Source organism: Halictus rubicundus, chromosome 10, assembly GCF_050948215.1.
Source record: "Halictus rubicundus isolate RS-2024b chromosome 10, iyHalRubi1_principal, whole genome shotgun sequence".
NCBI lineage: Eukaryota > Metazoa > Arthropoda > Insecta > Hymenoptera > Halictidae > Halictus > Halictus rubicundus.
Window position 1 is genome coordinate 14677826 of NC_135158.1, and position 14427 is coordinate 14692252.

General features: G+C 30.2%; 5 protein-coding genes across 8 annotated transcripts; 3 read left to right on the top strand and 2 right to left on the bottom strand.

Annotated features, from left to right (window-relative positions):
• Window positions 1-123: 123 nt before the first annotated feature.
• On the bottom strand, window positions 124-2991 carry Mrn (general transcription factor IIH subunit 4 marionette). 2 transcript variants are annotated; one of them, XM_076794431.1, is made up of 7 exons: window positions 2072-2989; window positions 1866-1990; window positions 1545-1750; window positions 1127-1300; window positions 751-837; window positions 451-666; window positions 124-375 (listed from the first exon to the last, which is right to left on the bottom strand). In XM_076794431.1, exons 1-7 carry the CDS (start codon window positions 2583-2585, stop codon window positions 294-296), a joined length of 1404 nt encoding a protein of 467 aa, XP_076650546.1. In that variant the 5' UTR covers window positions 2586-2989; the 3' UTR covers window positions 124-293. The 2 variants fall into 2 exon arrangements, with proteins under 2 accessions (XP_076650546.1, XP_076650547.1); XM_076794432.1 differs by lacking the exon at window positions 124-375 and having other exon boundaries at window positions 487-656; window positions 2072-2991.
• Window positions 2992-3377: 386 nt separating this feature from the next.
• On the top strand, window positions 3378-5189 carry Nd-24 (NADH dehydrogenase ubiquinone). The gene is made up of 4 exons (XM_076794568.1): window positions 3378-3543; window positions 4111-4173; window positions 4239-4697; window positions 4816-5189. Exons 1-4 carry the CDS (start codon window positions 3508-3510, stop codon window positions 4987-4989), a joined length of 732 nt encoding a protein of 243 aa, XP_076650683.1. The 5' UTR covers window positions 3378-3507; the 3' UTR covers window positions 4990-5189.
• An 891-nt stretch (window positions 5190-6080) lies between these two features.
• Aps (diphosphoinositol polyphosphate phosphohydrolase 1 Aps) lies at window positions 6081-7823 on the top strand. Its single transcript, XM_076794569.1, has 3 exons — window positions 6081-6510; window positions 6645-6800; window positions 6909-7823. The coding sequence occupies exons 1-3, from the start codon at window positions 6412-6414 to the stop codon at window positions 7203-7205; spliced, it is 552 nt and encodes a 183-aa protein (XP_076650684.1). The 5' UTR covers window positions 6081-6411; the 3' UTR covers window positions 7206-7823.
• Window positions 6679-10539, top strand: L(2)09851 (WD repeat-containing protein 1 l(2)09851). 3 transcript variants are annotated; one of them, XM_076794567.1, is made up of 4 exons: window positions 6679-6800; window positions 8661-9179; window positions 9332-9739; window positions 9924-10539. In XM_076794567.1, exons 2-4 carry the CDS (start codon window positions 8677-8679, stop codon window positions 10408-10410), a joined length of 1398 nt encoding a protein of 465 aa, XP_076650682.1. In that variant the 5' UTR covers window positions 6679-6800; window positions 8661-8676; the 3' UTR covers window positions 10411-10539. The 3 variants fall into 3 exon arrangements, with proteins under 3 accessions (XP_076650682.1, XP_076650680.1, XP_076650681.1); XM_076794565.1 differs by lacking the exon at window positions 6679-6800 and adding an exon at window positions 8297-8434; XM_076794566.1 differs by lacking the exon at window positions 6679-6800 and adding an exon at window positions 8304-8411.
• A 46-nt stretch (window positions 10540-10585) lies between these two features.
• Pms2 (mismatch repair endonuclease PMS2) lies at window positions 10586-14010 on the bottom strand. The gene is made up of 5 exons (XM_076794563.1): window positions 13517-14010; window positions 12977-13136; window positions 11587-12845; window positions 11251-11500; window positions 10586-10976 (listed from the first exon to the last, which is right to left on the bottom strand). The coding sequence occupies exons 1-5, from the start codon at window positions 13610-13612 to the stop codon at window positions 10651-10653; spliced, it is 2091 nt and encodes a 696-aa protein (XP_076650678.1). The 5' UTR covers window positions 13613-14010; the 3' UTR covers window positions 10586-10650.
• Between the last annotated feature and the right edge of the window lie 417 nt (window positions 14011-14427).

Here is a 14427-nt window from a genome sequence, read left to right on the forward strand (position 1 = left end):
TCCTTAAAACACTTATTCATTCATCAATTCACCACCACTTTGTTAGAAATACATTAAACCTACTAATTCTGTTTTTACACATACAATTTCTTATTCTACGCAACTGGAACCTCCTTTCTCATATTGTATAATTTTAATTTATGACAATTTGATTGTACAATCTATAGAGTACTTTTTGGTGTACATATTTAATAAGTCACTTATGTTACAAGTACTAAAGTTAAAAAAATACAACATAACTGAACGTAAAGTTTTTCTCACACTCTGGCACATACTCTTAGAACTTTGTTTTACTAACTGGAACCTTTAGAGTACCGTTTCCAGAATTTTTTCACGTCGTCATGTCCTGCCTTTGTAACTACCATGGTTCGTTTTCTAAATAATCAGAATATAAAGTTTTTATACATTTTAAATAAAGTAGAAAATGTTCATTTTATAAGATATAATTACCTTTCACTTTGCCAAATTAACACACCAGTAGAAAGGGCATGATCTCTAAGAACTTCAAAATCAGTCTGAGAGAGAAATTGACTGTATAAAACCCCTTCGCTAAATATAAACCTGTTTCTTTCATTTTCCCACAATTTTATTTGATCTACAATTGTAGGGGGTAAAACTGGAGGACCTGCTTCTATCATTTTACTGTGAGCATGTTGCTGCAAATAACTGTTAATATAGCAAGGTGCAAATTAACTGTTTTCTTTCATATTTTTTAACGATATGCAAAGAAAATTATCAGGAGAAACGTACCCTACAATTTGAGTTGCAGTAATACCACTTTTTAAAGCTTGACGTACAGAATCTCTTGTTAATATTGATACGACTAAATTTGGAAACCTACAAACAAAATATCGATTAATTATTAGTACTTAAGTAAGGGTATAGACGCATTATAAGAAAGGCGAACAAAATAATGGAAGCAGTGCTTATAAATTTGTATTCTATTTTTCAGATCAGTGGCCATCAAATTTTACACATTTCAATTGTTCAATAATCATCGTAGGCTGTGTCGCTGCTTGAACATCCGAGGGTTAATAAAGATTTTTTTCAATATACAAAATATTTCCATTATTCTGTCCAATTCTTATATGTATAAAATATATATTATACATATTATAATATATACCTGTACAACATTTCACAAAACAGGCCGAGTAAGGCAACTTGTAAGTTTGAATTTGTATAAGCATATACTCTGTAATTTGTTTCAACAACAATATAACCCTCTTTTTCTGGATCTCTAGATAATGGTTTGTTTTGTCCGGTAGCAATATTTAATGCTAATCGTGTAGGATAAAATCTAAATATGTAGAACATAGTTTTGTTAATATAAAACAAAAAAGTGTAATACAATGTGATTGCGTTTAATGATACGTTTATCAGATTTATCTGATAACATGTTGAAGATACGAACAAATTTTTAAATTAAAACTGCATGGAACAAAGGGACACACTTTTGTATTCCATGTAAAAATTTGTTTGCATCTTTAATATACCAGATGGACTGGATCGCTTAAGCACAAACACATGCAAGTAAGCAGTACCTTCCAGCCTTTCGTTTCCTTTGATAAACCAAGCCAAATTCTCGTAGGTGTTGTAAAAATGTTAATAAACCCTCAGACATTCCTTCGGTACTATAATCCTTACCAAGTGTTGAAAAATTTAATTGAAAGAGAAATGTGAGGCATTCGACTAAATCAAGACCTCTTGCTTCTATTGTATCTAAATATTGTAAAATGAAGTACCACACCTGGAATATGTTCATAGGAAATAAATATTCCATACAGCTGCTATATAAATAATGAATTATTGTGTTTATCCTAAGTATATAAAAATAAAAATTTTATAAATTTGTTCTGAGCTACCTGCGATGCAGTTTCCAATAATAAAAATTGAAATCCAGCTTGGGTAATAACTGGACTTCCATCAGCTTCATCTCTTTTCATTAATCCAGCATGCAAAAGAATTCTAACAGCATCAGCCGATATTCCTATAAAGTAATTGTTCTACAATGTAATTAAATGTTTTCCAATGGTATCATTTGTACCTACTTTTGCTTAAGATAAATTACCTTCTTGTTGCTGTGAGCCAACCATATAATGCAAAACGCATTCCCATCTTTCCAATGCATACGAATCTAAGAACGCAACATCTCTTGGTTTACTGTCAGTTTCCATTTGATTTGACATGGTCCATGGTTTACCACCTCCCAGTAAAACAATTTTTAAGTTTTTCTTAAATGTGGTGTTTAAAATCCATCCAGGTAATCCTCCTGGTATGGAAACTTCTTTCCACACATTCAATTCATTTAATATCAACACTACCTTTTGATGCTCCTCAAAATGAAGTTTGGAACACCAAGAAGCAATAACTGCTTGAGGTACTGGTTGTTCAACAAATAATAATCGCATAACATAGTGCTTAGCTATTACAGGCAATTCACGAAAGACAGCCAAACAAATCGGAGGATTATGATACAGTTTATTCAACACTTCCGGGGGTCGTGATTTTAAATATTCTTGAAGATTTTTACATTGTAATCCGGTGGGTCGTAACAGATTCTTTCCGGTTATTGTACTTGACATTATTTTCTATATTTAAAATGAAATGATGTATAACATTGAGAAATACTTGAAACTGTATTTAATTACAGAACGTACAAAATTCCTCAATTTTATTTCCCTTCTTTGTATGACGAACAATACAAATAATCTGTACGTTTAATACTATACATTAAATATGCATTACATTGTATACAATAATTACGAACTAAATGTCTACAACTTTATTTTTCTTCTTTAGTAATTGAACACACTCGCGGCACTTCTCCCAACTTCTCCTCGCAAGTTTACTCTATATCATAAAGCATAAAGAAAATACATAGATGATGTTCATCTCGTCTCATATTTACGTACATATCTTGACTTTCAATGTGTACAACCAGAGAGAAAATTTTGTCTCTGGTACACACGGATCTACCAATCTACATATATATTGCTGGTACAGCATTATAGCTATATATATATATATATATATATAGATTCCTTTAAGCCCAATTTCTAAAGTCAAAATAAATAAAATAATCAATAATAATTGAAATATATTGCATATATAAATATCTTATAATATATATTATAAAATATTTAAACCGTAGTTCAACGAACATTGCTGAAGTTTATCAGTCCTTACCGAATGGACCTCATTTCTCTCTAAAAGTAGTTTCTTCGTCAGAGTGTCGCCTCTTATTACTCATTACTTAGTGTCGTAGGCATAAAATATATAAAATCCTATTGAATGTAACATCTGTAAAGATCTTAAGTTTATGGCCAAAGTGCCAATTTTTATATTTTCACGTTAGGTGGCGCTTGAAACCGAAAATACCGCATCTTGATACATTTGAACTATATATATATATACAACAATTTTTAGTTACATAGAAACCATAAGAAAACAGAAAGCATACGCCTGAAACAATTTTCATAGTGAATATACAAGCATTGAATAACAATGTTTGTCACTTCGCGTGCCATTCGAGCTCTCTATGTGAGTTATTTATTGTCATTTTTGTAAAATTATGTATCGTAACTTATGCTATCATAACCTCTTTATTACTCTTACATAACTTTTAATTTATATATATTTATTTGTTAAAATTCTATATTAATCTCGGACTAACTTTAATTGTAAATAATAAAGTCGCGTAATTTCATTGTTTTGTGTTATTTTAAAGGAATATCAATTACAAAGTATGTGATTATATGAAATGTCAAATAATCAAATACCTTGCAGAATCACACTGTTAGTATTTACTTATGTTTATGAATGATATAAATAGATTAACTGAAATGACGCATAATTTTATTATCGTTTGTGTTTTATGTTTTTTAAATTAAAATCTATGTCACAGTGAACGAAATATTAATCAATTTGCACAAATTTTAAAAAATTGAATGATCTTCATATTAATTTGTGTAAACTGTAACAAATTGTAGCATATTTGTAACTGACAATATTGTTTCTTCCTTGAACATATTATAATTTAGTATATAAATTGTATTAATATAATGTTTTGTCTTTTATTTGGATTAATAATATATATTTTTTATATAGAATTGTAAACAAGTCAGAGGGTTACAGACTTCTACCATCCGTTCGTCGGATCAACTATTTGTTGTATGTATTCTTATTTATAACTTACATTACATGTTGATCAGATGTTTATATTACCTTAATTCTAGCATAGAGACAGCGAAGAGGACAACCCAAAAATACCATTTGAATTTAATGAAGCAAATAAAAAACGTATCGATGCACTTATGAAAATATACCCAGAAGGCCATAAACGTGGTGCAATGATACCTCTACTAGACTTAGCTCAACGCCAGCATGGATGGCTACCTATATCTGCTATGCACAAAGTGGCAGAAATATTGGATCTGCCTCATATGAGGGTCTACGAAGTAGCTACATTTTATACCATGTTCAATAGGAGACCAATGGGGAAATATCATGTCCAAATCTGTACATGTACACCATGTTGGTTACGTGATTCAGATGCTATTCTAAATGCTGTAACTAAAGCTACAAATTGTAAAGTTGGAGAGATGTCAGCAGATAAACTGTTTACAGTGTCCGAGGTTGAATGCCTCGGAGCTTGCGCTAACGCACCAATGTTTCAAGTTAATGATGATTATTATGTAAGTACAACTTTATAAAACCTTTTGATATATTTTTTAAACAAATATTTCTTTAATTTTTTAAAAACAAAATTTGTATTAATGGATGAAGTTTATAAACAAATAATATTCCGTATAGGAGGATTTAACTGCAGAAAGTGCTACTGCTATAATAGATGCATTGAAGAAAGGTGAAAGGCCACCACCAGGTCCACAAAATTCACCTAGATTTGCTGCAGATCCTGCAGGAGGATTAACATCCTTAACATCCCCACCACCCGAACCTGGTTTTGGTGTTAGATCCGATTTGTAACGTTTTCCTTACAAAATTAGTCTGTTGTATAATCTGTAAGTGATGAAAGAATAATTAAGTATTTAAATAGACCATGTAGCAATAATTAAGCAACTTAATTTATTGCTCCTTAAAAATATTTTTTTAATGTATTGTTTTTATTTTATTTTGAAGTTGTCTTCTTTCATTAATAAATATGTCGTTAATTGAAATGTAGAAAACTATGTAATTCCTATTTATCAGCAATAGTAACACATGAACATAGAGATATCTGATTGTTGAACCTACATGAACATTTTTCGTTTCGCCACCTGGCACAAGGCGCCTGTACTAAGAATTTTCTATTCACATGATATATTTCTTATAGAGCATACAACAAGCAACAAGAAATGCACAGAAACATATATATAAATAAACTGGTGAATAAAAAATAGATTTATACATTTAATATGTAAAATTTCAAATATATGATATATACTATGCAATACATAAAATTTATATGAATTAAATGATTTAGCGTACAAATTAAAATTGGCGGCACTGATCTAATCAGTGCATCGGCGTCAATTTTGTGGCCACATGCCACATGTAACAGGAGAGGAAATTTCCTCTCTAATGTAACTAAGAAAACCATTGATATAGTGAAGAAAACCCATTGAATTTATGAAAAAACCTTAGTACAGCCAAAGATACCCTGTAAGAAGAATTACACCGTGATCTGGGATATACAAACCCGTTATATACATATAAATTAAATTCAAGATTAAAAAATTTTAATGTGCACATATTATACTAGTAAAATAATGTCGATTATTATCAACATTATTTTGGCATCGTCATCATTGAGATAAACATTCAAAATACATTTTACATACAATCGTTTAGTTTTTGTAAGTACACCCGAAAATGTGAAAATAGACATCTAGTAATAAAAAGTGTTTTCTAGGGGAAAAACACAATTATAATTGCTATATTTCCGAGACAATTTAAACAATCCAAATTATTATTATTGTATATGTATTTATACTGAATCAAAATTTATATAATTTTTTAAAATATTTTTCACAAATATGTGTTGAATAATCATATTGAATATTTACCAATGCTTAATAAATATTGCAATACTAATATTAGCCTAGAGGGAGTTAGTTGCTTAGTGAATACTTTAAAAGTTTTGAGGTTATAGCGAATTTTGTGCAAGGACAACATTCGTGGTGTTATAGTGATACAGTAATATTTAAATACAAAATCGTCCTTTAATTTGGACGAAAGGTTGAGCTTTTTAATTAATTATGTGAGCAATGAAAGCTCACAAGTTAATTTTATGTCGATGACATGTCGGCTCCAAATAACGTTAAAACAATGCGGGCGTACAGACTGGCCTATCTGGCCGTCTGACAAATATGAATTTGAGGCATAATTTCGTAATTTTCATAATCGAACATGGTCAAAGAGAAACCAAATTCAATTCGTATTTACGATTCGGAAGGCTACAGACGTAGGGCTGCATGTATCTGTGTCAAAAACGATCTTGAGGATGAGGTAAGCCAGCAGATGGCAGCTGATATTTTTTTCTTGAGAAACAGCGTGTTTGCTTTAACATTAATTTCTATCATTCCTAGTATCGTGCAAAGTGAATATGAATAAAAGTTTTTTTGTTATCTATAACGTTATAGGTACTATTGGTTACATCCAGTCGAAGACCAGATAGTTGGATAGTGCCTGGTGGTGGCGTTGAACCAGAAGAAGAACCTGCAGTAACTGCATTACGAGAAGTGAGGGAAGAGGCTGGTGTTTTAGGACAATTAGGCAGATGTCTTGGCATATTTGAGGTAATAAGATATATTATGCTTTAATCAGGATTACAGCGATAAAAATATAAGTAATGGTAATAAGTATTAATGAATATTATAATATGTAAGAAAAATCTGTCCTTATAGAATGTGGAACATAAACATAGAACACAAGTTTGGGTTATGCGGGTAACAGAAGAATTACCAGAATGGGAAGATTCACGTGCTATTGGTCGAAAGCGAAAGTGGTTCACTATACCAGAGGCCTTACTTCAGCTTGCTCAGCATAAACCCGTCCAACGTTCTTATATACACAGCCTCCATAATACCAATCCACGACATAATCCCAATATCTCGCCACCTCACCATTCACATACCACTGTAACATCTATTCAGTTAATGAATAATTCTAGTAACAATTCCCATCTTAATAAACACAGCTAATATTAAATACCATCCATTTGCGTGAACAATTGCCATCAAATGTTAAATATTTGTTGCTGCTCCTTTCTCGTTAAATGTTTATAACAACAGCTGCAGTTGTATTTTGTATGTAAAAGAACATGGCTTATATCTTGTCCTTTTTTCCTTCTTTTTTTGTTATTAGTAGTACAGTTGCTATGAATCATGTTACTATAACTACTGGTACTAGTACTGCTATTACATAATTATCACTACTATTACTATTGTCATTAATATTGCTACTATACTATTAATGCTACAATTATTACTACCAATACTGTTACTACTATTATCACAATTGCTATCATTGTCATGTCATTACTATTACAACCATTAGATTTGTTCATATAGATTAATTAATAAACTGATCCACAAAGGAGCAGTTTTACCAGCTCAAGTCTCATTTATTTCATGTTTTTGCAAGAGAAACAAGTAATGCTTGTATTCTACATATAAGTAAATAAGTACATAATTTTCATACGTTAAGTGGATGGTATTTCATGCTAAAAAAAAACTCTGGAATTAGATTACCTCTCTCATGTTGTTTGCATATACTCAAAGAATGTTACGAATGTCATAATTAAACATATCTATACCTCATCAGTTTGTTTCTTTTGAACAAGTTTTTTGATGGTATGTGATACTGCTTTGTAGTTGATTCTGCAATCATTATAAATTTTTGCATACTATGGATCAGCATGTAGTTTAAGGACTGAATTGTTTAAAGAATCGCAAATAGGGATTGTTTAGAATATACATCTGAAAAAAACAAGAGTTTCCTCTCTATAAACCATAAAAATAATTAATGCGAAAATTATTTAATTGTAAAACGAAATATAAATATGTGGTTGCACCATGAATGATTGTAAGTTTCACTTTTTTTTGTAATTATGTAATTAAATTTTCTATGACTTCTTGAATGTTATTAGTCTCGAATATTATTGTAATTTCATTCTTATCATTGTTATTAACTTGTATTATTTCGAATTGAAATGATTTGATTTCGCACAAAAAGTTGCCAATAAAGTACAATGGAAAAACTATAGCACAGTAAACATTTCAATAGAATAGTTGCGCAGGCGGCAGCATTCATTTATTTCAGTATTTTGAGTGTGTGCGTTAGTACTTACTTATATACGTGACTTACGTCAACTTACGTTGATCGACGTTGTGTATCCACGAATCCACGTGCGTTCAAGTTCGTTTATAAAGTAATTTTCGAAATAGTTTCTACAACAGTTAAAAACTGTTTAATTTCTTCAGAATAATAGTTTTCACTTACATATTATAGATGATGTATTCACATTTATATATTTCATAAAATATATATTTTTTTTCTCAAAACACTTGTACAGTATACGAAGTTAGGTTATGTACTTGAAAACTTCAATTATACACATCCTTTGCCAATAAAACTTTCCTTATTTTTAATTATAGATGTATCTTTATTAAGATGACTATCTTTTATAAAGAAATTCCTAGAAACATGGAATATGAACAAATGGAAGATGTTGAGGGTATGGATGAAAGTAGCAATGACAGCGATACAGAAGATTCTTCAGACAATGAAGAGGAAGAGGATCAGAACAATGAATCTAAAGTATATCTTCCTGGACAGCCATTAGGAAGTGAAGAGGAACTTGTTGTTGACAAAACAGCATATCAAATGTTACATCATGCACAATCTGGCGCACCTTGTCTTAGTTTTGATGTAATTTTAGACGACTTAGGAAATAATAGAGAAGATTATCCCTTAACTATGTATCTGGTTGCTGGAACTCAAGCAGCTAGGGCTCATGTAAATAATCTTCTCGTTATGAAAATGAGAAATCTTCATAGAACAAATGAAGATTCTGACGATGAATTGGAAGATGATGAATCAGATGGTGATGATAGTAAATCTCCGGTAATGTCCGTTGCACCAATAAAACACCAGGGTTGTATTAATAGAGTAAGGTAAATATATAGAAGTTTTGATAGTTCTATTTAAATTTGTTACTAAAGTTACAATTGTACACAAATAGAATGTAGCATCTAAATCAATTTAAGCAAAACACCTTAAATTTATTTTTAATTATCAATTAGAATATATTTATACATTTCAACAGGTATATGAAAATTGGTCAAACACCATTAGCTGCAAGTTGGAGTGAACTAGGTCGTGTACACATTTGGAATTTAGAAGAACAATTAAGAGTACTTGAGAATGATGAACAGCTCCGTGCATACCAAAAAAATAATAAAAAAAATGATAGTGATACAAAACCATTATTTACTTTCAAAGGACACCTTTCAGAAGGGTATGGTCTGGATTGGTGTTCAACAGAATTAGGTACTTTAGCTTCTGGCGATTGCAAAGGCAACATTCATATATGGCGCATTGATGACAATAATGGTAGTGCAACATGGCATGTGGATCAACGACCATATAATTCACATGCACCTCACAGTGTTGAAGATCTTCAGTGGTCTCCTAATGAAAGACATGTACTAGCTTCATGCTCTGTTGATAAAAGGTATATATTTGGTCATATGTGTTTTTTTTTTATCAATTTCATTTGTAATTAAAGAAGAATACAATAAAAACAAGATAAAATTTAACAGAATACGGAAATTAATTATAGATTTAATTATGTTAATAGACTTTGTATTTTTATAAATTTTGTGTACAATATTATAGTACTGATATCATTTTGACAGCATTAAAATCTGGGATACAAGAGTGAAACCACAATCTGCCTGCATGTTAACAGCAGCTGACGTCCACACTGATGACGTTAATGTTATTTCATGGAATCGTAAAGAAAATCAATTTCTTGTGTCTGGTGGTGATGATGGTTTAATTTGTGTCTGGGACTTGCGCCAGTTTGGCTCTAATACACACCCATTAGCTATGTTCAAGCAACATACTGCACCTGTTACGACAATAGAGTGGCATCCTCAGGAACCTACAGTTTTTGCATCTGGCGGAGCTGATGATCAAATTGCAGAATGGGATTTATCAGTAGAAGCTGATCAAACGGAAGAACCAGAAAGTAGCGAGCTGAAAAATTTACCTCCGCAATTGTTATTTATACACCAAGGTCAAACAGACATTAAGGAACTACATTGGCATCCTCAATGTCCTGGTGTTATAATATCAACAGCAAATTCAGGATTCAACATATTCCGTACAATTAGTGTATAAAAACTTTATCTGCTTTATAAAATACTGTTTATAAAACATTTTTTCAGTCTAATATCCTTTCACATTGGTTTTAAGGAAAATTCTTTTAATTAATAAAGATGACAAAAAATATATTTTTTGTTATATATATATATCTTGCAAAATTGTTTCCATTTTGAGAGTCAATGACAAGTGCTTTAAATATATAACATATTATTTATAATAATATACAATAAGGATAAATAGTTTTCAAAGTGTGATTCATTTACGAATCAGATGTAAAGATAGGAGGTGCCTTATTGTTGGTCTGCCATGAGGACAACTCCAAGGATTTTCCATTTGCGCCATTTGGGTTATTAATTTTTGCATTTCATTATTATTAAGTGCTGTACCAATCATAACTGCACTGCGGCAAGCTCTTGAAGCCAACATTTGTCTTACTCGAGTTGGGCGATATATGCGGTTTTCTTTATCTTCTATACCACCTTCTCTAATGAGAAAGATTAATTCTTCTATATCATCTTGTCCAAATTGCCAATTACCACTAACTGGTATACCCGTTAAATCTACACGATGTCCAAATTCAGCTGAAATATAATGCAGTTGGATTTAAAATTTATTTAATATTCCGTTTCGGAATTTTTGGAGGATTTTGTAGAATCATTTTTGTCTAACAAATATTAGTTATATGCCTGACTGTTGATAAAAACACAATAAAATAAAAACTTGAATATACAAATAATTGGTTTTCTGCTCATAATTATTCTGATTATACGTTATAAATTATTCTAAATGTACATAAATTGGTACACACTATACATATACAGTAAAAATAGAAGTAAAAGTTAATCTCATATTTACCTTCGGAATTAATTTTAAACGAAAAGCCATTATCTTCAAATGTTTTCAGATGTTCGACTAATATAGTTTCGTTTAAGGAAGAAAGACTTAATGATTTTGGAGCAATTAATTTTTGCGTTTTTAATTGTGTTTCGTTATTTAGTTTTTCGAAACGATATTTTTCATCTGTAGCGTGTTGATCAATGATAAATAAATCCCCATTTAAGCGTGCTATGATAAAACCAAGATTAAATTGACCTATGATCTCCATCTGTAATTTATTTATTTTTTATCACGATAGCTGAATTTTAAAAATCAATAGCTATATTAAATACATAGTATCTTAAATGTTGTAACCTTATGAAAAGATTCCTTTGTCAATTCCCGTTTCAATTCGTCTTCTGCATTACTTTGGTTTGACTCCATTTGAGCTTTATATACAATTCTTGCATTAGTACTTGCATATTTTGCTGATGCATTTTTGCTTTCTTCAAGTTTTCGTTTTATTGTTAAGATATTGATTGGCATTTCTACATCTTCCAATATTTTTATCTGAGTTATATCATTGTCTGTATCATAGTTTTCGTCGTCATAATTATCTCTTTGTACAGTATTCTTTAATCCATGTTTTTGAACATATTCTTCTTTTTCAGAATATGATTCAGAGTGTATATTTTGTAATCTTTTCGCTGGAGGATCCTCCGTTGAAGGGGAAATTGGCCTTTTTATTTTGAATTGTAAATCTTCCAATGGTTTTACAGATAAATTTCCTTGAAGTTTGTCCCATTTTATTGTTAAATTAAATTTTAGAGCCGCTAATATTAAACGTTCTTGTGCACAAAAGATTGTTCTTTTGTCCGGGGTAACATTAATATCTGTTGACTGTTTATTTAGTTTTAAATTTAAAAAAATAAATGGATATTGCTTAGTATTATATTTATGATAAATATGATTTATTAGTTTACTGATTTTCGTGAGATCACAGGGTCGACCATTTACATAAAGAAATTGTCTATCTGGTGTCGAGCGTCCAGCACTATGATCGCAACTACTAATATAGCAGTCCCATTCAAAGTCTATAATTGTATTGTTTGGCAAGCTATATTCTTGCAATGTTGATTCATCAGGATGTAGCAATTCAAGTTTAACAAGCCCATCAGAAGATTTTTTACCAAATATTGTATTAACATTACTCAAAATGTCGCTGGAGCTTGTAGTACTGATTACATAATTAGACGATTTACCTGACACTGAATTAGTGCATGTAATTTTCGTTTCAGTGGAAACCAAACAATAACTGTACAATACTTGGATGGTACGAGCATATTCTCTTTTCAGATTTTTTTGAAGTTCTTTTGCTCTGACAGGCAGACATTTGAAAATATCTTTAACATGTACAGTAGTCCCTACTTCTCTTGCATAAGCTTCTTTTTTTTCTAGTATACCATTATGATCAAATTGTAGTTTGAAACCATGTTCACTGGCTGTATGCCTTGTAATGATAATCAAGTCAGACAGAGAACAAAGGGAACTAAGAGCTTCTCCACGGAATCCGAATGTATTCACTTCTGTTAAATCTGAGAATTCTCTTAATTTGGATGTATGATGTTTCAACCCTGGCAAATAAAAAGAGATTTAAATATTTTCCATTCTGTATATGGCAATCGTTTTACGACTATGAAATATTAACTGATACATAAAGATTCATAAATTATTTTCAAGCAAATATTATAAAAATAGAATATACCTAATCCTTCAAAGTCTTCTTCTAAGACACCACTACCATTGTCGCTGACACTGATACACGTTTTTCCATAATCCTTCAATTTGATATCAATTAATGTAGCTCCGCTATCTAAACTATTTTCTACAAGCTCTTTAATGGCAGTTGAAATATCTAGGACCACCTATTATCATTGTTTAAATTTTAATTGTGACAAGTTATAAATCTTTAAATGTGAGTAGTATTATTGTATTTAGATATACATGTTAATAACATACATGTATATTACATTATAACTATAGTGTTACTGTATGCCATACAAATTTTTATAAGCACTTAGCTCAATCATTAGTTTAACTTAATAGATAGAGCTAAGTAGATATTTGTCATTTTATAAGTTAAATAATGTTTAAAGAATACATGAAGAATAATTTAAATGAACATAACTACATGTATATGCATTGATATATACAATATCCAGTGTATAAGGACTATGATTAATGTTAACTACATTTATAAAATCTTTACTTTGAAATAATAACAAATTTAATGGTTTAATCTCACCTGTCCGGAGCAAATTTGATGAACCGTTTGTTTGCTTATAGCATTAATTTTCTTTGATTTTTCTGTTGTTGCAGTTGGTTCTGACATTTGTTTCATTTTGTGTAAATAAACAAGGGTATGTATATATTCTCCTTTCACGTTAAAGTTTTGATCATTTTATAGAGATATGTATGTGTTAAGAGTCGAACATATGTCATAAAAGACACTTTTTAAAAATATTGAATTTCAATGATTTGAATGAACTTCTTTAAGCACGTGACGTACACATAAGCGAATATTCAATGTTTATAAAAGTTTCAACGATGATTGGTCAATACTTCAAGGAACTATATACCATATACTATGGCGCGAAAATTTAACCTAAGCGTTTGTGTCCAGCTGCCCAACTTGATTAATGAAAGAAATATTCATTCTTAAAATATATAATACAAGTCCTGGTATGTCAGAATGGTATTCTTTCTAAATTTTATACCTCATGCATTCAGAATGCTTAAACTCTTTAATAACAGAAATTAGCTTTTTTAATGTGTTTATGTATTTTCATTATTTTATATTAGTATTGTAATATTTTATTTATATTAACGAAATCCTAAATACTACTGAATGTCTTGAATAATTATTATTTAATTTAGTATGTTCACACATTATACTTATGTAAGTTATCTGTGTTAAGTACTCAATTTTTAATAAACATTTTATAAGAAGTTGTGTCCTTTAATTAAGGAATGTGAATATATAGAACCTTTACATACCCTCACCAAAGCCAGGTTTTTTAATACTTAAAATGTCAGATTTTAAATGTTACGGTTTATTATAAATTGTTATGATTTCAATGTTATCGCTTAAAATGTTAAAAAAGATTTGTAATGGAATAAGGAACGTAGAATACGATCATATGTTCACTAGAATGT